Source organism: Toxotes jaculatrix, chromosome 4 (assembly GCF_017976425.1).
Source record: "Toxotes jaculatrix isolate fToxJac2 chromosome 4, fToxJac2.pri, whole genome shotgun sequence".
NCBI classification, from domain to species: Eukaryota; Metazoa; Chordata; class Actinopteri; family Toxotidae; genus Toxotes; species Toxotes jaculatrix.
Genome location: NC_054397.1, coordinates 12,279,828 through 12,305,080, shown reverse-complemented (window position 1 = coordinate 12,305,080; position 25,253 = coordinate 12,279,828). Strand labels below are relative to the sequence as shown.

Here is a 25,253-nt window from a genome sequence, read left to right as displayed (position 1 = left end):
CAAGTAGGATATTAGGTGCAATTAGATAATCATGAGCAGAATATGAAGTGAGGTGAGATCAATACTCTAGAAGTGGTGGAAAGAAGGTAGTGGTGGAGGGATAATTGTTGAGAGCAGATTTTTCCAGCCTCCAGCTCTTGTAACGCCATGCGTGTGAACTGCCATGATTGCCCCATTGAGGGAAAAAGACAATGTACGCCCCTTCCCAGCAATTACGGGCCTGGGAAAAGAATGTGAAACCCAACCTCTGTGGACAGCCATCACCACACTATACAACAACCTGCAGATGGAAGGGATTGGGAGACCGGTGGGATGGAGGGGTAGCAGTTGGCTTGCTGAATGGATAAATTCAAAGGCATCACTTACAAGGAACAATTAGCCAGGCGCGGAAGGCATTTTACATGGAAAAACGAGCTTAAAAATCAGTGTGTTTGTGTGTGGGTGTGTGTGTGTTTGTGTGTCGAACAATCACCATACAAAAATCAGTATTTATTTATTTCGTATCTCCCTTGCATAAGCCTTCCATTTTACTCCAATCCACTCACCAGCTGAAGCCATGTTTGTTTGTAGGGGTGTGCTTCTCCAGCAGAGCAGTAAGCTGCAGCAGGGAGAGCTTCTGGAGCAGATTCATCTGTAACACAGACTGGCAGCTAATTTGGAGCTGGGCGGAGGCCAAGCTGGGCCGATGGGAGTTCTGGAAGCTGGGCCAGCGGAGTTTCTGTGGCCTGGAGTACAGAGAAAGAGAAGGAGACAGCACAAATTGAGATGTGAGAAGGAGAATGTCGATTTAAAGAGAGCCGTTGAAGTTTTGGGATCTGCGTCATGTTTCTGTGTACACATAAACTTAGAAAATAACAGATAGCCACACACAGTATTTGGAATTTGTATGTTCCGAGTGATCGGTTTAGGGATTACAGGGATTTGTGTACACATCAATCAAGAGATTGTCTAAAGGACTAAAAACCCACACCCCCCAAAATGTAATTCTGCCTGTGGATTCCTGAAGGAACGGAAACAGTCCCCATGGAGACTAAGCAGCATTCCAGAGTATTTAGCACCATTACGTAAGGAGAGACGTCTCAGCGTGTCCCCCTGTTTATCCTTTGCTGTCACTTTCTATGGAAAACTTTTTTTCTTGGTACCTCCCTTTGTTCTTCTATTGTTTTGTTGTCCTTGAGCTTTTTGTGCACTAAGGCAATGTTTGGCAGAATCTTTACAGACTGAGAGCATGATCCTGTTTGGAAGCAGTTGCCTGGATAACTTTCTCTCACCTAAACAAAAATAATTGTGTAAAGATACATAGATTTCTCCATTGTATTAGGTTGGAGGCAGAATTGCAGAGTGATATCTAAAAACCAGAGCTATCGGCATTGCTTAATACTAGGAGAATTAAGTGAGAAATATATTGTATGCTTGTTATTTTGTGTAAACTGACCCTTTAATGGTTATAATGCATTAGTAAGAAGAGAGTTTCGGTTTTCTTCACTGACCTGCTGGTTCGGGTTAGAGATGCTCCAACACCAGAATCTCTTCTTTCTCTCATCCCTTCCTCTCCCTCGCCCAGAGGATTTCCTGTGCTGTCTTGGTCACTTCCGTTCTCTGTCTCTTCCAGTCGGTTCTGCAGAGGAGAAGACGGGCATGGGGAAGCTGAGTCCAGTGCCGAGTCTGAGTCTCCTTCTTCCTCTTCATCTTCCTCCTCCTCTTCCTCTTCGCCGGCCACGGCCTCTGACCAGGCGTTAAAATGCTGCAGGCCACTGACATGTTGCAGCACTTCCTCCAGTTTGCGCTCATCCCCCTCTTCTTCCTCTCCCTCCTCCTCTCTCTCAGTGTAGGGGACGTTGTCATAAAAACTGAGCCGGCTGTCGACGGAGCCTGACGAGCCACGACGCTGCCGTCTACTTTGCCGTCCCCTGAGGGTCACTGAGTTTCCGTTATCGTTCCCATTGTTGTTGCGTGAACTCCCGTCTCGCAGGGCTTTGGGGAAAGTTCCAGGCTTGTGACCTTCTGGTAAGTAGAAGAAGATCATGCCCTCTTCTTCCTCATCCTCTTCTTCTTCCACTTGCCTGCCGTTGTCTCTAACACTGCAGTTATTCCTGCGGTTCTGCTCATCAACTGTCATCCCATTACTAGCTTGGCAGGGGATGGGCGGGGCAGATTTGGGTGGGCTCTTTGGCTGACGATCTGAAGCCTGCTGGAGAATGCTGAAAGGATCAAAACCCTCCAAATACATTCCTCCTCTCTTACTAGAGCCTGCTGCTGTGCTGTGGCTGCGAGCGCGAGTCACTGGGCTGGGTGTGCTCACTGCACTGCCACTGCTGGCTTCTGACTGGCTGCTCCCTGTACTTCCAGTGCTGCCGTTGCTGGTCTGAGTGGAGTAGGACACAGTGCGATTCCGGTTAAGTGTCATAGTCTGAGTGGGATTGCGGTGGTGATTGAGGTTCTGGTTGAGGTTGATGCTGGAGATGTCAACACAGTTGAGCCTCCTCAACTTGTCATCATCTAGACCCTCTTTGATGACAGGGCCACTGATTTCTATCTTCCCTCCACCGGTGCTCCCCTTCTTCTTCCTCTTGGAAGAGGTGCCGCTGCGCAGCCGTAGACTCTCCATCCTCTTTAGGAAGCTCTTCGCTCGTGAGCGTGTGCTTTTGCCACTTCCCCCTCCTCTGTCAAGACTTCCTCCTAGTCCTCCTATCCCTGTTTTCACATCAAACGTGAACTGCCCAAGTGTCTCCAGTGGCGATGGTGGCAACCCATCAGACAAAGAGTCTTCATTAGCGCATCCTGAGCCGCCTGTACCCGAGGATGAACACATGCTAGCTACGGAGCTGGCACGAGTTGCGCCAGCAGGTACAGCCTCATTTGCCAGAGCGGCACCATGGCCCTTCTCTTCTCCTCTTCCTCCACTCCCACTGCTGTGGATGGAGCCCACTTCAGGCTGTTCACTGAGGTCAGTCAGCACACTCTCTGAACTGTTGCCTTCTCGTAGGGCAAGCTTGCCTTTTTGGGATACTGGGTCCTTGGGGAATGATGGGGCCTGGGTGGCATCTGACGACAGTGAGGAGAAAACCTCCAGCTCCTCCATACGGGACCAGCGCTTGCTGTCCCTTTGGAAGGTCCAGCGGCCACTGATGGCACAAGGCTCATCCTCATCAGAATCCTCACTCTGGATAATCGAGAAGGAGGGGATAGGGGAAACGGAGAGAAAGAAATAGCAAGAAGAGAAGGAAAAAAGAGAGAGGGAGGGAGAGGAGAACATTATGCACTGCTACGTTTTCCATTTCTTTTCCAACATTCCTCACCTTGAGCCAGGAAACTTTCTGGAGTTATGGAATTTATTTTATAATTGTTCTAATTGCAAAATACATGAAATATATGGACATATCATGGCTGTCAAATGCCTTCACAACATAAGAACCTTGTCATATGAATCTCTAATTAGGAGTTAGATATATTTTCAAAATACATCATATAGATATACAACATGCCAATGACAAGAGAAGGTTTTGCATAACATTATCTTAAACTGGGGCCATGTGCTTAAACACATGACTTGATGAAACTAAGATATCCAGATCAGCTAGTCAACTAGTCTAGATCAACACGTCTCAGCCACTTCCTGACTGCAGAGACAATGCATACAAAAAGACAAAGGGAAAAGTGGCCATTACTGAGTCACATATAGCACACATGCACCTTCCCAAAATGTACACACCTCCCCCAGTTTGGTTAATCTATCTCAGGCCCTGGAGGGAGTTCAGGAAATTCCATTATGACCCCCATAGCTCTCATTGCAGCCGGCCAGACTGGGGTCACCCCCCCTCCCCACAGTCTTTATAGCCTCTGTCTGTACGTTTGCACACACACATTAAAACAGTGTCAATGATACACTGCTACAGTCAGTCTTTACTCCTTATCCATGACAGAGATATCTGACCTCTGTCAAATACACACCAACACACACGATGTGAGCAGGAAGGCTCTTCACAGACTTCTTCACAGTTACCAATCACAGTGGAGGACCAAAGCCCATAAAACCAAACCACAGGCCACAATTTAACCACCCCCTTCTCTTCACCTTTCTAACGCCCTACCTATAATCTGAACTCAGCAAAACATGAAAACGTGTGTGAAACCTGTATATGTCAAAATAAAAAAAAAAAATCTTAAGAGAGCAACTGAATTGAGAGAGGTTATTAAGCTATAATCACATCCCCCCTCGTGAAGATGCCAGGAAATTAGCACTTTGAATAAAAAATTCCAATAGAAAAAGGATCAAAAAGCCGCAAAATCCACGTGTGCCAGGGTTCCATTTTTACTGCTCACATGGGCTCCACATACAGGCATCATTATTTATATGTTCTGCAGTGGAAAATTATGTAATTTCAAATAAAAATGAACAAAGAGCGAGCCCTCTGATCTATCCATGCTACACACGGGGCTTTTATTAAAGTCAATGATTTGAAAAGGACAACAGGGCTTTTTTGTGACATTTCTGGATCCCACTGTGGCTCGTTACTCCAGCTGTGCTAGTTGGAATGTTAGATAACCATAGTGTGCTATTTGTTGTGCGTTTAGTGCAATGACATTTGTCAACATTACAGAGATATCTTATCCTCAAACCATCAAACCACCATAGCATTGACTGCAATGCTGGGCATTTTGAATGTCACAAGGAGTCTGCAGGACTAAAAAACTATTTATTTTTTCGATAAGACAGATAGAAAGAACAAACCAGAGTGGATGAGAGACAGGGAGATGGAGATTTAAAAGAGAGGGAATGTTAAGACAGGAGGAGATCAATGCATTCCTAAGCTGTCTAAGGAGTGTGTGTGTGTGTGTGTGTGTGTGTGTGTCTTTGACTCCCCTACTCTTCTCTGTTGACTCCTGAAATGAAAGGTGACACAGAAAGGGTCATCCTAATGAATACCACCACACACTGAACAAGGATGTTACTATGTAGTGCTTAAGGCCATTAGGGACTTAAGGCTGATTTGTATAAAATGGAGCAATTCTTGTCACAAAGTGACAGTGTATGTCAATCAGACCTACATGGTCTAAAACTAGCATGTTAACAGAATTATCCAACTTTCTTTGAGGATGATAAAAACATTCCAGGAGGCCTGTTCCCTTGAAAGAGAAATCTAAGAGTTAAGTTTCTCTTAAAAAACGTACAATATTGGACACACTCACAGACCCTCATGAACATGATCACAGATAAGAGATGTATGGTGGTTCATTCTACAAGAGTGCCACAAAAGCAGTGTGCTAATTCCTTTCATGGTGAGCCAGAAGTATGAGGAAGCATTTGAGAAAGAAGGGGAGCACGCCTTGAGTAGGGGGAGGTCCTGCTGAATGCAACCCCTTCATTTAGACATTAAAGCTATCCTCCTTCCCCCTAGGGTCTGCACAGCCCACTTGATATAGAAATAAACCCAACAGGTGCCTTCTCATTAAACTAGATGAGAGAAAACACAGCTTTGCCCTGTGGCCAAGAGTGAACCGGTGGTTGAGGTGAGGAAATGCAATTGTGGTTGAAGAGATGTGCAAAGGGGCTTTTCAGGAAGGAGTGGAGTTCATGTGAATGCATGTGCACTTACTCGTTTTCTTTGTGGTGATATATCCAGTCTCATTAGGGCACACTTGTTGAGGGTGTTCAGTCTCCTGCAAACACAAACACACATACAAAACATTACATTTAAAGTGGACTTTAAAATAATCGAGTTCCTTGATTTTCCCTACAACACAAACCTCTCCTCACCAAGAGGATGTATAATGGAAGAAAGGATGAAACAAGATGGAAAACAGAGGAGAGGAAGAGAAAGACACAGGGAGTTTGGGTGCACCCAGGCTGGCTAATGAGCTGCTGAAGGATAATCCCCACATGAGCGGGAAGAGAATGAGAGGCAGACAGAAAAGGAGAGAGCGAGGAGAATGAAATCTGCTGGAGTGGCGACGAAAACTTGGGGAGGGGGGCAGAAAGCTTATCCCCCCAGCCACCTGGAGAAGGGGGGCAAGAGTGGTGGTGGGGTCCACCCTCTGGAGAGCTCTTAGAGCAGATCATGTAACAATGGAGAGATGAAGGGATGGGAACTGAGGGATGGCTGGGGTTGTGGGGAGGGGGTGAAAAGCTGCCAAGAGAAGAGACAGTGAGATGATAGCTTCCAGATGTATGGAGGGACACCTGCTGTGGTTTATTACTGAGAGTTGGAATTTGATGATGGAGCCGACTCCATTAAAGAGTCATTAACCTCCTCCTCATATGCTAATTAATATGGCAGGAGCACCAACGAGAATGCAAACACAATCTTCTCCAGTGCTACTTCATTTCTGCCATTCAGCTCTTTTTCACACACACAAACTGAAAGGAGAGGTCCAAAACTTCACATAAACAAAGATCTGAAACCACATATTTTCCAGAAATGGGTAGCAAATGAGGCAGAATGTCCTATGTCTGCAACAACACGCAAAGAAACACTGAATGTAAAGAGCTTTGCGTGACTGCAGCATCTAGTAGTGAAAGGCAGAACTGAGATATTGTGCTTGTCAGGATTATACAAGACACTGTAATGACTGAGGTAAACACTATCAGCCACAGAAAGAGAACAAAATAAAGAAAGAAGAAGATATGGTCATAAAAAAAAAGAAAAAAACAGCGAGAGGAAAAGGTGCAGCACATGGCTCCAGGGTGCTTATCGTGTCATTCTTTCATCTCATCGGCAACTTTTCAAAGCATGCGTCCTTTTGAAGTCATGCCCTCATGGTTTCATTTGGGAGAAACCAAGAGAGAGTACAGAAAAGAAGATGAGGAAGAATAAGAAGAATGGTGGATGAGAAAGAGAAAAGAAGCATGAAAGCTTCTGTGTGTCTTGTAAACTCACCTGCAGAGAGCTTCAATCGCATCCCGATCGAGGAAGTCATGGTCTCTGGTGACTGAAGAGATATCGATGGGAAACTGGGCATCTAAAGAGAGAGAGAAAGTCAGATTAGTGCGGGCATCTCACTGCCACTGATTGGATCAGTCTGTTCAGATTAAACTAAAGATACAACCCCTAGTCCCCCAAAAACACCCACCCCCTCCTACACCCACCAGGACCTTCCGCCCCCCCACACACCCCCACCTCCCCAGTGCAGCCTTGATGAAAAGCTAAAAGAGGAAGTAGCATCTTAGCCGACCAAACAAACACAGCTGCAGCTTTCAGACCCGGCAGGCAGGGGGGATGTGGAGCACAGAGGGAGAGAACAGGGGATTGACTGAAGAATGACAATAGGTACTCCACCTCTGCTCAGAGGTCCCACTTCCTTTTCTACTTCTCGTTCTTTCTACCTCATTAACAGGATCACTTATTGACTGGGTCACAGCACTGGTAAAGTGTACCTTACCATATTTACCAAGCACCATATTTGGATGGACAGATCCTAAGATGCTTTCTGGAATGTGTCGACCCAGCCCAAAATGGGAATTTTGCATTTAAACCCTCGGGGACAATGATGATAAGAAAATGCTACTCAGGGAAGACCAGCACCTTTAGCCTACTGTACTGAAACAGGCCTATCAGTCTGCTTATCTTTAGTGGGGCAATAGTCTTGACAGCACAGACAATAGAGATTGTCCCACGGATAGAAGGGAAGGAAAAATGTGTTGTGCACTGGCTCAAATTCCTCCTCCAGTGGAGACGGCTGCAAGCGACCAACCAGCGAGGCTGTAAAATCTGCACAGTGATTGATTGCGGTTTGCACTTTTGCGTTGCCGTTCATGCATGTATAAAAACAGTCTCATCACCCATGCAGAAACACAAGTTTTCCGTTCAAATAGGAAACTTTTCACGGTTAAGTGGCCACAAGCAATGATCTGTTGACAATGGCAGCTTAGTTCTGCTGTCATCATCCTGTAGTTACATAAGGGCAACTGGTATGCCCATGGTATGCCTTAGTATAGTTGGAGTAGCTATATGGAGTGTAAAGAATGTTTGATGTATTTTGGTGAGTGTGTATTTAAAACTCAAAGGTTGGGCAAAGCATTCTTTCTCAACCATTTGCCACTGAAAGAGTAACTTTAGAAGGTATAGAAAACATGCTTTGTGTTTGTTTTAATAAGCTAAGCAAAGACCTTTGGTCCCAAAAGAGTAACTATATAGGTTACCCTATAGTTAATGTTTGGAATATAGTAATGTGCGCTTAGGTTTGTGTGGCTTTACTTGCATAGGTGGAGGGAAAACACTACTAAGAAAAATGTACACCAATCACTCCCCTGGAATGTTGTGCGTGGTGTGTTTGCATGCATAGGCTCAAGTGTGCATGTCGAAGCTTTCTGTGCCTGAGACAGGGTGCAGTGGTTTACTATATGAGCTAAATGCTATCTGCTGTTAAATACCAAGGAGGTGTGCACTCATAATTATGTTGGTTTAAAGCCTGCAGAAGATGGTTTCAAAAAATAATCAGAATCAAGAATCCAAAAGAACTTAATCTTTTGTCCTTCCTGTCCTCATTATGGGCAGCTGAGGAAGGGAAGTGGGGTAAGGTGTGTCATGGGGGTCCTTACCTTCATAAAGCTGGGCATACTGTGGGAACCCTGCTGCCCGGAGCCAGGTACAGGCCTCTTTGGCTTCAATCTCTGCAGATGAGAAAAAGTGGAACAAGACAAAGGCATGTTAGGTGTTGTGGGAGATACACTTACAGTAACCAAACCAAATCACAATTAATGACATACTAAGATACGAAGGCTTTATATCACCACTGAGGTGTAAAAGAGGCATCATTTGGACATGTTATCCTGTCAGTGCATCAAAGTAAGTCAGAACTCTGGAACTGAGCACTCCAACATGCGAGCAGTGTATCAAATACAAACCCCTTGACCTTATTAGCCATCTCACACTCGGTCACTCTCCTCTCACATGCTTTTAAAGCTAGAGCTCAAAGCATCATTCGTGCAAATTGTGTTAACCCCCTCACACGCCAAGTGTGTGCCACTTAAGCTCCTTATCCAGGTACAGCACTGGTTTTCATTGTTCACACAGATCACCAACAGAAATTCAACAGAAAATGTCAACATTGAGCTTTTTCACATATGGCATGTAAGTATGAATATGTCATTGAGTGACTTTATTTAAAGCATTTTACTTTAACATTTGTTTTCTGGGTTTGCTTTTTTTCCTGACACTTTACACTATACACACACCAGCTTCTGTTCCCTCATGATGCCAACATGGAAAATGTAATCAACATCTGTTGGTCAGAATGCAGGTAGAAATGGGTATTAGATTTAAGTTTCTCATGTGTGCCTTTACTATAGTTGAACACGTTCACAATGCTTCTCCAACATCGCAGAAACTCCCTTTAAACACAAGGTGTGACATTTGGGCTTGTTATGCTAAGTACTACAACTGAATGTTGAGGTCCACTGTGTGTCAGAGGAGCCATGGGGATGTCTCCCAATTATCTGTGAAAACCCTTTAGATGACATATGCCAAATGGCTGCCCACACCACAGCCTCCTCAATTGCTCCATCACCCCCACAGCCAGCAGTTTGAAGAAAGAAGACAGACAGAAACATGTCTCCAGGCTTTAAGCTGACTTTACAATGTCCTCTTTAGTAGAATGACAGCAAGTACAAATGTTGCACAACCTTGAGAAACACTTGTAAACAAAACCAGAGGAACAAAGGCAGGAAAAGACACCTGCAGACCATAGACGAAAGTGACAACATATAGACGGACTGCAGAATACTCGCAAGAACTGTGTATGAAGTCCAAAGTTCAGGATAGTTAAAAGTTTTCATTTTTAATTCTACAGTCCTTACAAACAGACTTTATGTCCCTAATACTTTTAGTATGGGTGCTCTGTTTGGCTGAGTGTGAGGGAGCTAATGGAAGCCACCAGTAAAGTGATGCAGAGTAGGCTATTTTATCTTTGAAGGACCAGCCTAGAACTTCCACCTCATTTCAAGGTTAAATTACTCCAAGGAACTGCTTCTAATTCTAAGCTCAAGCTCAAGAACACAAACATGAAAGAAGAACAAAACCTGACTAAAGACTTTACAGTATTTTGGTCTCTCTGGACAGAGAGACCAAAATAAATGAGTTACAAGTTAGTGAGATATTCAACAACTTGAAATTGACTTGATATGGACAAAAGAAAGGTAAGTGTAAAATACTGTCAGACACAGAGGTCTACTGCTGCAAAGGGTCTAGCCTCAACAATATATGAGCATTTACATACCAACAACAAGCCTAGACGGCAGACAAACCCACTAACAACAAGGTGTGACACGACCAACACAGGGTCTCCACTCTGCCACTGCAGGGGCCGGCAACTGCTGAAGAAACCACTGTGACACCGGCGTGCACCCAAGTGTCAAATAACACATTAACAACTATGTTATAACGCTATTTTCTTTGACAATTGAGCTCAATTTTTCCTTGTGGATGTGAACTGGCATGTCTCAGACACCGTGTGCTTGAGTCTGTGTGTTGAACCTAGTATTTTTGGAGCGCAATGAACCCAGAGGAACGTAGAAGCCGAGGGGTTATTAAACCTACATTCTTGAATGCAAGCGCTGCCCGATTCTTGTGTTTGCTTGTGTATCTATGTGTGTGTGTGTGAGTGTGTGCACAAGCAGGTCTGTGTGTGTTTGCAAAGACCAACCTCATGTTTAAAGACAAACCACTCAAAAGACAGTAAAGCTATTGAAATGCAAATTAGACATACAAACACATGGTTAGCTTTCCACCCCCAGGCCCCCCAAAAAGGGCTACGGGGATCCAATAAGTGCCTTTGGAGGGAAGCTCTCCAGTGACACACCCCATTGGGCTAGAATGTGTGTCAAATCTACTTTACAGTGACATAATGTGGACAGTGTGCTGAGGAAATAAAACAATGACAACAGCATTCACCATGCAGGTGGATGAAACTGAATATTTGTCACTACACCACTCCATTCAGTCACAGAGTGAAGCTAAAAATGTTTTCTATCTTTTGTTTGGCTGCAGGAAGTGGACAGGGGCATGGGGCATCTGGCACAAACAACCTAACAACAGAGACACAACACATATGCATCTGGAAAAAAAAAGAAAAACAATTTGGATCAACAAAGCCATGAAAGGGGTTTACAAGAATATTCCAGGCACCCTGGCCATAAAAATGTCATCCTACAACACTCCACCCAATCCTTTACATTTCTGTTTGCTTCAATTCATGAGTGGTTTTTTTTTTGTTGGCTTGGCTTCCCCACTGTCCACCCTAATTCCTCAGCCCTCGCCAGGGAACTACCTCACTTCCTCTTCCTGCTTCCCTCACAGGAAAAGAGCCGAGCGGCGCTGCAGTGGCCGCCGACCACCCGGCTAAGGCCCTGCCTTCGTTTGTTCCTGGCCAGATAATAGGTGGGGAGGCAGCCAAGACAAACATGAGCTCTGGTGATTGTGTGTACTTACCAAACGTCCTCAAAGCATACACTGGACGAATGGCTTATAGCAAACGCTCTGCACTTCAATCTGACAATATAAAGCAAAGTTCACCACCTTGATAATGATGGTGATATTTGGTCTACATGTGGCAAGTTGGCTGAAGTACAACAGGTTACAAATGTGAAAGGAGTACGGCCAGCACCATGATTTCAAGGTCAATTACAGCACTGAAAATACTACAAGTCCTGGCAAACTACTTATGCTACAGTTGACCACACATTTGTTTGTGTGCACTGTAATTTCTGGAACAGCACATTCTAGAAACATTCCTCTTCACATTTAGTTTTCACATGAGATCATCTTTTTTTTTTTTAGAAAGAATTAAAGTTAGTGTAGATAAAAGTAGTTAGTCTAAAATAGACACAAGTCCAAAACTTTGTCAGCCTTTTGACTCTGGTGACCTCAGGCTATGAGCTATGGCAGCAATATAAGCTGACAGCAGCATGTAGTTTCTTCACTGCAAATGGTGACCTTCTGTCTGTACATAAACAAAACCTCCTGTTTGGTCATCTTATTACCATCACTGGTAGTCTGGACTGGCTAGGAGACATTCAGATGGACAAACAAACAACTGGGTAGATTAATAAATGAATCTGAGTTCAGACCAGACCTTCTGGTTCCACTGAGAGAGCCACACAGGATGTCTGAAATTCAACAGGTAGGACAAAGAGGCAGATGGATATGTGGCTAAAACTGAACTGGCTTCATCAGGACAACATTTTGATGAAATAAGTGTCTTTTTTTTTCAAATGTTTAGACACAATCTAAATTCATTGCTTTAGTGTGGACAGAAATGCACAGAAAACCTCTGTTGAAATGAAAAAGTCAGTCACACATTAGTTCTGGCTGATATGAATGAGCAAAAGCTACACAGTGAGACACACTCCTTCTCAGTGGGAAAGAAAGATGAGAACGATTATCAGCAGATAACATGACTAATAAGAGCCAAGCCGATGCTAATAGAGATTTCATATGTATCACGAGTGGCTTTTCCCCTGGAATTTGGCCAAAGCTGAACTGGTGAGCGGTCAGTCAGAGTTAATCTTCACCCACTGCCTGGTAGTTTTGACTTCTAAAATTATCCATCATGGCCCTTTCTTTGCTTTCTTTTCTCCTGCTCTCACCCTCATCTCCTCTGATCTTTTTGCTTATTTCAACTCTGCTCGCCCCTTCTCTTCTCTCCTTTCCTGTGGCAGGAAATTCTCACAATTGCCGGCCAGAGTTTCCCTCCATCGCAGGAGGCAGCGGGGTCTGGCTTGGCTGAGTCTGAATGCTCAGCTCCAGAGGGAGTTTGTCAGCAGCTAAAAACAAAGGATGCTGCTCCCCACCTCAAAGGCTCTGCTTCATCTACAGCAAACTCTAGGTCAAGAGCCTGAACACAGTTATCACAGGGGCTTGGTCTTTGAAGCAGGCAGATAGGGAAGAATGCTTGACTAACAACTGTTGTGAATTGAGGTGGCTTATCTGGAATTACCCGATCATCGCTGAGTCTCTCTGAGAGTGCCGACTGTAAAACAGGCCAAAAGGCTGGAAAGAGGGTTCTTATCAACTCTAGGTCTGAGTGGGTCATTCTGAAGGAGCTGCAAAGTGGGTCTAGACAGGTGATGTGATAAACCAGGCCAGACTCTGTGGCTCAGGTGTAATCTACAACAAGCATAGCCAGGAGCCTGGATGCTGCCAGTGTTTGCCCTTCACCTCAAAGGAGACAAGGACAAACTGCTGCTGTGTTCATGAACTTGAAGAACACGTTAGTGATTGTTTTGTGATCTAACACTTTGTGAAAATCTTTTATGAATGATCACGATGTTCTTAACCCCTTGTGTCTGTATGAAAGCATCATGAACAACTGGAGATAACAGCTTTGTAAAAAAAAAAAAAAAAATGTGACCAATGTAAAAATCCCTCTAGTACTCCACTGGAATGCACAGATAGACGATAACAGATTTTTTTTCCTGATGGGTATCATGTTTTGTGATTTCACAGCGGAGACAGCTGGCTGTTCGCTGAGAAGGCCTGGCTGTTAGCTAACTGAGATGGTGCCATGAATATCACCATCTGGTTGGCCTCAAGCTATGCCCTGTTGACACACACACACACACACACACACACAGAAAAGAATAATGAGGTTACTTCCATGGCCCATTCCAGTTATCTACCACCAGCCGGCACAGACACATATGCACAGACACATATGCATGCAAACACACAGCTGGCCCAGATGGATCATCGCAGAGCTAACCCCAAAGGCCTCTATGCACTCTGACAACATATTTATTCTCACACAGAGGGCCCTAGCCGCGGATCAGGTGACCAGGCATATTAAAACCCTCTGATAACCTTTCCACAACCAGATGATGGCCTACCTGCTGGGAACCCCCTCCCCACCCCGATAACCATCCATCTATAAACAGATCCCAGGACAGTCTGAAACAGAGTAGGTAAGAGCAAAAATGAACATGTGTCTCCTCATAGGAGATGCAGAGACAGCGTGCCAGCTGGATGTAAATCTTTCAGATAAGGCCCCAGCTCACTTCCTGTTTCAAAAAGAGTGCAGATGAAGCCTGTTTTGTTCATTTGCTCGTCTCCCAGCTCCACCACTTACAACCACAAACCCTCTACACCTACCCCTGACTGAAACATAGAGATATAGAGAAGGCTGATTAACCACCTCAGAAAACTGTGTAGAGGTATGGTGTCATATGTCCACATTGGCAGTTACTGTAATTGATGCAGAGTCACCTCACATCAGGATGGCTGGATCTCTTGAGTGTCTTTGAGCACGTTCTTAATGGTTATATGGTGCAACTGAACCTAACTGTGCTCATATCTGTTCCAGATCTAAGGCAGCTGATAAGGAACCATGTGTTGGAACAAACAGTTAAAACAGTTAAGACAAAGGGCCAAGGCCCACAAATCAAGTCTGCCAGCACAGAGCAGAAAACAGGATTTTATACAGCCACAAAACATCCCCTCAAATTCCCCTGTTAGCAAAAGGTCGGCAGTCAGGCAAAAGGCACAGACAATTAAACAAACTGGAGGCTCTGGAATGGCAGAAGTGTCGCAGACTAGTACACTATCCTCTGTCAATATTTAAAAAAACAAACAAAAAAAAGCAAAACAAAACAAAAAAAAACAAACAAAAAAAAAAACTAAAGAATTAGGCAGGTCATTCCAGTTCAAGACCCTGTTTCCACACATACAGATCAAAGTTTCATTTAATCCAATCCAATTCAAACCGTCTAGTGGGAGCTGCTCTACTATAAGATTGTCGCGGCTGCGTGCGTAAAGGTAGATATTTTAGACACAGATTGTTCTTTGAATCGGGAAGGCATCCTTCATAGAGTCGTCGATAACCTGGGGAAAGTCAAGGAATATTCAAACGGGGATAATCAGTGAGTCGGGAGCAGGAGTGAGAACATTTGGAGACGTGGAGATATGCGCAAAGCGTGGAGATTTCTTATCTGACAGCCCGCAGCGTTGCGCCCTTAAAAACGACTTAAAGAGCGCTTTATTTGAAGGTAAAATTCAAACGAAACCCTTCAGACCCCTTAAATACTAAAAGTTACTTAAAATAAGCGCAATGTAGACTACTAATTATCCCCACCACTGAGCTATGTCTTCCCGGACAAACAGGAAACCGCTTGAATGTATGAACACAATTTCACTTTAAATAGTAAACCATCAAAAGCGATTCCCTTTCGAATGCTTAGGGTAATGGTTATGAAAAAGACTTACGTGTTAATATCATTTTTCAGTGTCTCGGTCGCGACCAGCCTCAGCATAAAACCCAGCTCCCGGCTGCGCCCCGGCAGGCTCCGACTGTCCAGTCAGGTCTTACTCCACCGTTAGGACGAAGCCCGCATGATAAATCCAGAGTAAAGAAAACTCAAACTATACAGTCGCTTGCAAACGTCCTCTGACCGATGCGCAAGACGGTAAATCCATGGTTAATATTTGATTTGCTTTAAACAGAATTCCACGATCTTCTGCTCCTTTCGACACTGTGAGTCCCTGAATGAAGCGGTCCTCAACAGGAATGTGAATGGAGAGTAGTGTGATTCAAGCTTTAGGAATGGGCAACTCTGCCGTGGCTCCACCCCCCACCCTGCTCCCCACCTGATAAGGAGCTGGAGACGTGCACACGGATCCGCTCAGGAAAGCCTCAGCAGCTCACAGTGTGTTCGGGAGTTGAGTTTGTAATGATTATAATTTATATATCATAACAATGAGGGTCCAAACGACACCGAAGTTGCTGTTTTAATTGGCTATCCGCACTCTATAGACTTCTTTTAAAGTAATATGTTTGTTTGTGTTTCATAAATTATTTCAATTATTTTACTTGTCCTTAAAGTACGTTTTACTAATATAACCAATCTAAAATCGAAAGTGATTAAGTGGCTCCCCAGGATTCTCCTTCATTCATTTCAGCTACTGCCTCGTCTGAGCCTCCACCGCCTCCCCTAATAGGCAGCAATTGACTCGGAGGTTGGTACCCAGTTTGCATATCATTAGAAAATAGTGGAGACAACAGGGAGACGCTCCTTTGTGACGCGAGATTAGTCTGAAAAGCGCAAGTGGCAGAGTGAAAAGAGAACTGTTACAGGTATGGTAATGCCTTTGCCCCTGCCCCTGATGCGCGTACACCACGCTCAGGTTGACTCCGCAATAACAAAAGTCCAAAAGGTCCAAAAGGCGGGGAGGGCATGTAGGAAGTCCTGAAGATGTAAAAACACCTTTTTTTGGCACTACACTTTTATAACAATTTTTAGCACCTACAAAAAAAGGTCAAATTTAAGTTTGAATTCCTTGATGCCCCGAGGGCACACAAGGCAAAGTTACATAAAACTTACATTTCTATTTTTTCTTAGAATAGGGGATGTGGTTTTGGATATATAATTCACACACACCTTAAGACAGAGACACGATGTGTTGCTGATATTTTTCAGCTTTAAACTTGTGTGTCCTGTGTATCTATTTCAAAACAGCCCATCCAGTTTCTCTGTTTTCCCCTCTTCTGGTCTATCCTAGGGGACTTTTCATAAACCCTTTTCCAAGAACTCCTCAAGGACATCATTATTTGGCATCAGTCAGCCCTGTGTTATTGCCATGGCAACACACAGGCATTGGGGTGGCGCAAAAAGTGAGAGCCAGAGGAGTCACCATGTGGCAAGGAAACACATGTAATCCAAAGCTTAGACTGCTAGAGTGGGGAAAATATGATGCAGAAAATCCTGGCCAACTGTGCAGTCTGTTGTTGGCTGCCATACCGATCCCAGCTGACAGAGGAGTCACAAGTGATTCACCCAAAAGAGACTCTGCCAGCTAATAAAGTGAGCAAAGTCATGAGTCTTTCTAGCGCAGGCCTCCATTAGAGAGGCCACGAATCATTTGAAATTTGTGCATGTACTTAACATTGTTTTATCACAACCTTTGCCAATTATATGAGTATTGTTCATAAACGTGGTTTTGAACAGATGATGTTTCAGAGATCCACAACAGAAAACTGCACTTTACTTCTGTCTGGGGGTCTCAGAGACTACAGCTGTAAACCAAAGTGGTTAAATACATAGGATCTTCATCTGTGTTCTTCATCTATATTTGTAATTGGTGCAGCAATACTTTTTACATAGCACTACCGAGCCCAAATCTCAAATAAGTCTATTTGTATGTGTTCTGTTGTTAGAGTTACATGTATAACTATTTGTTTAAAAGATGTTTTATAGGGAGTTAAACTTCTGACCCAAACATAAGTAACATCACTATGTATGTAATATATTGAGCATATCTTTCTTTTTTGGCAAACAACAGGAGGAAATATATATATTTGTTCATGCATAGCCCATATGCCATATTAAACATTTCCTTATTTGGAGTAATAACAATGTTTTATGGTCATTTATGTACTTTGGCTGTTCCACATTTTAAGGGAAAAATGGTTTGATTTTGCAATATTTTTTATTTTTACACAAACAGCAAGTGGACTTGTGGTCTTAAAAGTTAGAAAACTTTCCTGATTTCCTGAGGAAATCAATAATTCAAATAATCTGAGACAGCATTCAAAAGAAACGTTCAATCCGTGACAGCTTTTGACACACTGCTAGGGGCAGAAAGTTTTAAGGTTTCACTACCAATTGGAACATATGGATACAGCATACTTTAAGCATGTCAACAAATCAACACTAACATTAGATTATCAAATAATACGTAAACAGAAAACGTGAGCTTAAGAGCTCATAGAATTGAGGAAAGCCTTGTGTGATTTCTATCCTAAATCTGTAACCCGAAGGGAGGGAGAGAGATAATGAGGGACTGTTAGTGTGTGTGTGAGAAAGAGAGCGGGAGCAATATGGAGGACAGAGAGAGAGCAAAGAGAGGAAGGAGAGATGAAGAGAGATTACCAAACAAGGCCAAATCCCTGAGCCACAAAACCCGACCACCCAGAGGTTGCACCCAAAACCCCAACCTCCTCGATCTATCCTCAGATGGGTCAACACCACTGCGCGGAGACAAGGGGGTTCACGCTCTTAAGTTGTTTTGTGGTGATAAATACGCAATAATGCCAGCGGTTGTTGATGAATGTGTGTGGTAAAGTGTGAGAGATCAGACAAGCAGACTGCGGCTGCTGCCAGTTGCTCAGGGGCAAATGAGTGTGTCTCTTACAGTGTCTACAATTTTCATTCATCAAAGCTCATCAGAGTCAGGCGCTTGTTTGTCTTATGATATAGATACAGATCAAATACACATGAATATAATGAGGGCTTTGGACAAAAGAGAGGAAATGAAGAGATAAATCAGTGTTACAACAGACAGACACAAGGGATTAGAGCTGGTATTAGATGTAACTTCGACTTGGAAAAGGAAAAAAAAAAATTTACCTCTATGGCAGGGAAGTTTTAGTGGATTATCTTATGATTCATAATAAATTTTACTCATGTCTCTAGCTGTTCTAAATGATCACTTCTATTTTGAAACCCCAAAAAAACCCAGGTGCAAAAACAAAACAAACCACAGATATTTTATTTTAGTCAAACTGGCCTTGTATGCCCCATCAACTTATTGCTGCTAGGTTGTCGGGTGAAGCTACTGTTGTAGGTTGTAAACTTTACAGTGTCACCTCTGACCCTCAGACACAGAAAGGAGGGGCCGGAGGAGGAAAATAGAGAAAGTGGTAAAGAAAAATTATTATTATTAAAAAAAAAAAAAAAAAAACAAGTTCCAAAGCAAAGACACAGATGAAGTAAAATTAAAAGAAGACAGTGAAAACATATAAAAAACAGAAAAAACAAACAGAGAAAGAAATACAGAGAGATACAAGAAAAAGATGAAAGATTTTCCCCCGCTATGGAGAGTCCTCCTATGGGCTAGCCTTGGGGTTTACGCTCCCCTCTTCTACCATTCCTAACCCCAAACAGTGGGGCCAGGTGAGGGTCAGCGGACGGATGTGTCAGTCCAACACACACACACACAAACACCCAAGGCCGTGTCAACAAAGACTCACAAAAGAGATAACCAAATTATGGGCCTGCAGAGGTCATAGTGGTCCTCCTGAAATAAAAATGAACATGTTAGGTGTGTGTGTGCGCGTGTGTGTAAGCACCTGTACTCTGACAGATTTTTTATGGTTGAGAGTTTCTGATAAAAAGCCATAAAGATGCTTTTCACTACTGTCAGGTTATCAAAGACAGGAGAGTATTTATTACAGTGCTACTTTGTCAGTTTCCTCTGTGTGTGTGTGCGCGATTGTGTTTGATTCTTGGCCAAAGTAGAGGTATAGTGACTGTTATTTTGGATCTATACAACTTCCACTGTCCTTGAAATCTGAATGTAAATGCCTCCAATGATAAGTGTGTGTCCTTTGCTTCCACTGATGCAGATGACTTTAACTGCTGTGTGTGTGTGTGGGTGTGTGTGAGAGAGAGAGAGAGAGGCAGAGTGGGTGAGTAACAGAGAATAATGGTGGGGGGTGAGGATAATCTTTTCATAACAGGAATCTCCAGAAATAGCTCATCCATGGTCTTGGGGATCAGCCCAACAAGACAATGATTAGAGAAAGAAAAAAAGAGAGAGAGAGAGAGAGAGAGAGAGAGAGAGAGAGAGAGAGAGAGAGAGAGAGAGAGAGAGAAAGAGAGCATGTGCGTCCACACACACAATAGTGAGGAGGAAATGCAGGGAGACAGAGGCTTGGACCAGCACACACGCAAACACACACACACAAACAAAGGAAGTGTGAAGCAGACAGAGGGCCAAATGCCTCGCCGACACCCTCTCCGGGCTTTGATGGACTGACCATGATCACAATAGAGGCAGGAGGCTGACACACACACACTTAAACAAACAACGAATCAGTGTGTTCTACCATGTATTTTTCATCCAGATGTTGTGGTTCTTTACATTGGATCGTCCATTTATCACTGAAGCTTTACTTGTCCACCACAGCAGTAAACAAACAAAAAAAACAACAACACTAAAGAAGGAAAAAATGAACTATTGAAGGAGGGTTGCTGAGGATTTGCATTGTGCAAGGATGATGGGCTTTTAAGTGATAGAGTCTTGTGTGTGGTTTTGTCTGCATGTCCACTTACATGCACACACATTTCAGAGAGCATAGCATCACACGTTTTAAATGAATGTGCCTGAACTGAATGAAAACAAAACACAACAAAACCAAAAAAGCACCAACTTTCACATTCAATGAAGCTGAGCTATGCGCTAGGTTTAAAGTAGCCTGACTAATGGCTTCCTTTTCAAAACAAGATTGATTAGTGTAGATGTAATTCTCCATACCGGATCATTTACAGTAGAGAGAGAAATGATTGAGAGAAATGATTGCACAATACATCAGTCTTGCTCAATGTTTCTCATCAAAGATGTTCACATCTGATGCAAAATATTATTCACTGTGTGTGTTCAGATATGAAGCAGTGCAACATCACACATAATTCTGAATGTTTTGGAAGTTTAAAACAATTCAAAGTGTATTGTTATCTTTACAATCCACTTACGGGTGTCGTCATACTCAATCAAAAACAACAGTCTTACATGTATTTTTCAAATTATTGTTTCACTTTTATAAACTCTAACAACAGAAGGCCCTTATTATGTTTGTGCCCAGAGTTTGCTGAAAAGGTAAAATATAGATATTTTTTTATTCAGTTGACTGTAAATCTTGTGCTTTGAGCACCACCGACATCTTAAAGGAGTTAAATCACTGTTTCTCTGTAAAGCACTACCATATGTGGCTTCTGCTCAACCCTGGCTTTTAGACAATAGCAGAGAGAATTATTGGCCAACACTAATGTGTAAATGCTAAGGCAAATAGTGTGTAAGTCAATATATATACACGCATATGTACACCTATACACACAGAAACACACAAAGTTAAACACGCACATGTGTGCAAAGATAAGCAGTTTTAGATTCTCAGAGGTTGTAGGGTTATAGTCCATAGATTGGATTATTCTCTACCAGACATTATATTTGCACCTGTACAGGCAGGTCGCACACAAAGTAAACAATGCAACAAAACCCAAGGTAATAAAGTACCATTTAAAAACCAGTGATCAAATGTCATCAAGAGAATGTGACAGGTCTGTATATCACCATCTGTATCAGTACAATTTTTACAGGTATACATAGCTTGTTAAATAAATTCGTGTTTTTTTTCTTACAATTTAAATTCAGTTAAATAGCCCAAGCATTTTCTTTACAAAGGAAGATCTGGATCTTCAGGAAATCCACTCATCAGCAGCCTTTTCTAATATCCTGATCAAGATAAAGAAGCCCGAAAAAGAACATACACACACGCACGCACGCACACACACACACACACACACACACACACACACACACACACACACACACACACACACACACACGCACGCATGCACACAGCTCCAGATTATTGCTCATATTTTTCTTATTAGACATGCATGGGGAAAGCAGATTAGAGATATTTTGCTTTAGGCTGTGAGAAGGATGGAAGAGGAAGAGCAGAACCAGGGGGCAATTGTTAGAGGTTTTGGAAAAAGAGAGGGAGAGAGAGAGACATTAAGGACAGAAAAAGCTGACATTCAAAGCTGCCTTTAGAGGATAGAAAGAGAGAAAACGAGTAAACATCTTGTCCAATGAAGTTTGCGAGATGAGACTGCAAAAAAACAGGAGAAAGCAAAGATAAAGAGGAGACACTGCTGCAGAAGCTGTTATTAATCAGTAAATTTATTATGTTATGTTATTTGTGAGTGTTACAGGTAACATGTAAAACAATGTTTTATGGTAAAGTGTAGTTGTTACTGGTCTAAAGTGAGTGAAGCAGGCTGGTTTGATTTATTTCCACAGGCTCTAACACTTTAGAAATAGCATTTCAACACATAAAGAGCCACTGTGTGTGTGTGCGACCACATTTTTCTAAGAATTACAAGAGGTGGAGGTCTGCTTGGGAAACCAACACGAACACTTGGAAAGTGGCTAATGATGCCAACCATATGGCTGTGAAATGAGCACACAGCAACATTTTGAGCTGTGCTGTAATGCCTGGAAATTTCCAGAATTCCTTGTCCAAACCAAGTGAGGTATAATAATTACTGCTCGGAATTGTTCTGTGCTCCACGGTCCCCAGTATTCTACACTCAACACATTGGTTCATCGTTTCAAATAAAATCATTCAAACACAATCATGTTTATTATTCATCCTATGTGACGTCAATGTTCACAAAACTAGCACCAAAGTCATGTTCTTTGTAAAAGATAGTTGAAGTTGTTCTGCTCGCCAAACTTTCACACCCTAAGCCTTTTCTTTCCATGTCAGTGCTCTCTCTCTCTTCACCTTGAAGATTTAAAACAAAGTATTTTGCAACTACTCAAATGGCATCCAGTCTAAAAAACATTTTCCCTTTAAGCCAACATGGGAAAGAAATGCTTAAAGTGCTCAGGAAAAAAATACAAATTGAAACACAGACAACTCCATCTGCTGCAAAGAATCATGTGATATGATCAAAGGCGTCAGGGCAGCTACTAAATGGGCCTTCAGGTAAGACTGTTTTTGTCAGTGACATCTTTCCTGCTTTGATGACCATCTGTGTATGGCAGCAGGCTGTCGTGTGGATTTTGCCTCGTTAAAGTGACAACAAGTTTAAAATAATCATTCTTGGACAAACATGTAATGACAAGGATCCATAAGAATGTAAGGTCTGCTGGTATCATCTGACATCATGATGAACTGTTCTGGATGCGGGCGGAGTTGGCGTACCTCCGGAGGAGCTGGCACGGGTGTCAAATGTGTGCCAGCCACCTTTCAGCAGCAATGAATGATGTGGCCTTGGGTGTAAGATTTAAGCTGCAATGAGATGATGAGCCCTGGAGGGTTAAGTGTGCATGAATGAGGAACTAGGTGGGTGTGGATGGATGTTCGATGTGCCAGGGAGATGGAAGATATATGATACGAGGGTGAAAAAATGGGTGCATGTGTGTCTGTTCGCGGATGCATGCCTGTTTTTTTCTGTTTGTGTGAGAGGTATGTTATTATCTTTTAAAAATATGCCTGTGTGTCCTGCATGTGCACGTCCACACTGAGGTATCCAATTACACCTTTGACAATAGAAAGTGCACAGTTCTCTTCCCTATTCTATTTTCTTTCCTGTTTTTGACTTTTGTCATGGAGTCCTAGACATGTGGAGCGAAGACCAAATTCCAAACTAACACATGTCCATTCTCTCCCCATGAAGAATCAGCCAGCGAGTAACGCAGGAAGTTGACGCTTTAGTCTTCCCTGTCCTGACCCATGACCTCCTTTGAACCCTGACCTCTTGTGAGCCACGTGACAATCCATGCAGACATCTGGGCTGTCATGACAAACACAAACCAGGTTCAGCTGGGAGATTATCACTGATCCAGAGGCTCCTTTAGCATAAGTGCATGGAGCAGGTTTGAATTTCAGAGTGATTTCTACCAGCTCCCAAGTTCTTACAGCTCCTGGGTCTTGTGTCATTTTTCAGAAGATAAGATGAGAGAGAGCGCTACTGCAGATAAAAGAGAGATGGGGTAAAGGTCAGGCACACCATGACAAACCCTATACCAGAACCAAAAATATGATAAGTGCCTGAAATCAATTTCTCATGTTATTATATTGTCTTATATAGTGACTAAAACTTTTTAAAAGTTTTGATACTATGCCAAGAATCCACTTTAAATTAATTTCAGCTCTGATTAATTGCTGACCTCTGGTATATTTTAGTATAACTTACTGGATATGGACAGGATTAATGAATACATTTGGTAGCTGTGGCTTATGTTGACTTTGGCATTTATTTGACAAAGATACTGTAGGTGTGTCTGTTGTGTTTGTAGCAATCACAGGTTGTTTTTACTGCATGGGTGTGCTACAATACAAGAGCCACCTTACCATGTTTTATATTTCATGAACTAAGAGAAACACTTCTGGCACTGAAATTTGCATACTGACAAAAACACTCAGTGCTGGTGTCCTTTCGGTGATTGCTAATCTTCTCTTCTTCACTTGAGGTTAAAGGGTTTTTTCATCTCTCATTTTACTTTGCTTGCTGGTAATTTTCTGCCTTTCAGCTCTTGCCTGACAAATAACAGCAGGAAGGCGGACGTGAGCCAGGGAATATTAACTCATTCCTCATGTGACAACCTTGACCTACTAAACTAGAGATGGACATGAGACTCACGAGACAAATGCCTCGCACATGCAGGAATTGAGGAGATTCGGGCCGAAATAGTTTATGTGTGTTCCTGTGCAAACCTACGTATGTGCAGAGGTTTATTTGGATGTTTGACATATTTTCAGGTAGCCCTCTGTAAGCACTGACCAACAAAGGAGGTTTTTGATATGATTATGAAGGGTCTTAGTTCAGCTGGAAAATCTAAATGTTTGTCTTTATGCATAGCTGACCCAAATCCACTGTGCAGGAATCTAAGGAATCTGGTGTATTAAGCCCAGTACAAATAAACAGAAGGAAGTTAGTGTATGTGTTTAGCTGCATTAGGGGAAGGCAGCATCCCTGCAGGTATGCAGTGGACAGAAACTCATTGTGAAGGCACTGATAACACGGTTTTCTTCGTGAAAAGGGAAAATGAGCCAGGTATGACGGGGTAAAGCCCTTTCAATGGCCAAATAAAAATGATTAACTAGAAATACGAAGTATTTAAATAGCTTTGGGAATCAATTCTGTTTTTGATAAAGGGTCTTTGGTTTTCTTCTTTGTGTTTCCTTCCCAAATATCAGAGATAATAGCAGATCCTTAAAAGTCTAGTGTCTTTTCTCTGGTCACTCAGATACAGTTAAACACTTTATGCGATTAGCCCTGATGCCCCGAGCCCTCATTGACCCTCTTCCTTTATCTGTCCTACACATAGACACAGTTGGTTTATTTACTTTAGGAGCTAATGGACAGCACTGATGTGTTTGGGTGGAGAGGGGGAGCTTCGGGTGATGAACAGGAGCTATAGTCAGACCTGTGTCTCCCCCCTCGTTCCACAGCTCCTCATCGGTCCCTCGGGGATGATAGCTCAACTCCTGACGGGGACTAATACCATCCAGCTGGAGGTTGGCAGCAGTGAGAGAACCTCCATATGCCCAACAGATTGAGCTCTGGCTCTCATCGCTGACCCTTCTCTGTTTACCCAGTCCCCTCATATTTCCAAGAATGAAGGAATAGGAGTGGACAGGAAACTTAAAACAGGAATATAGAAGAGACAGGGCCAGAAAGGCGGGAAAACATTCTGAATTACACCACCATTAAAGGTTTAATGGTCCAAATCCACAAGGCAGATGCA

At 43.0% G+C, this 25,253-nt stretch overlaps 1 protein-coding gene across 1 annotated transcript in view; it reads right to left on the bottom strand.

Moving 5' to 3' along the window:
- The window catches only part of dlc1 (DLC1 Rho GTPase activating protein), a 79,587-nt gene that overhangs the window by 9,032 nt on the left and 45,302 nt on the right, over nucleotides 1–25,253 (bottom strand). Inside the window, 5 exon segments of the mRNA XM_041035795.1 lie at nucleotides 546–725; nucleotides 1,491–3,163; nucleotides 5,598–5,661; nucleotides 6,879–6,960; nucleotides 8,540–8,611. Of these exon segments, the coding sequence (XP_040891729.1) occupies nucleotides 546–725; nucleotides 1,491–3,163; nucleotides 5,598–5,661; nucleotides 6,879–6,960; nucleotides 8,540–8,611 (2,071 nt within the window).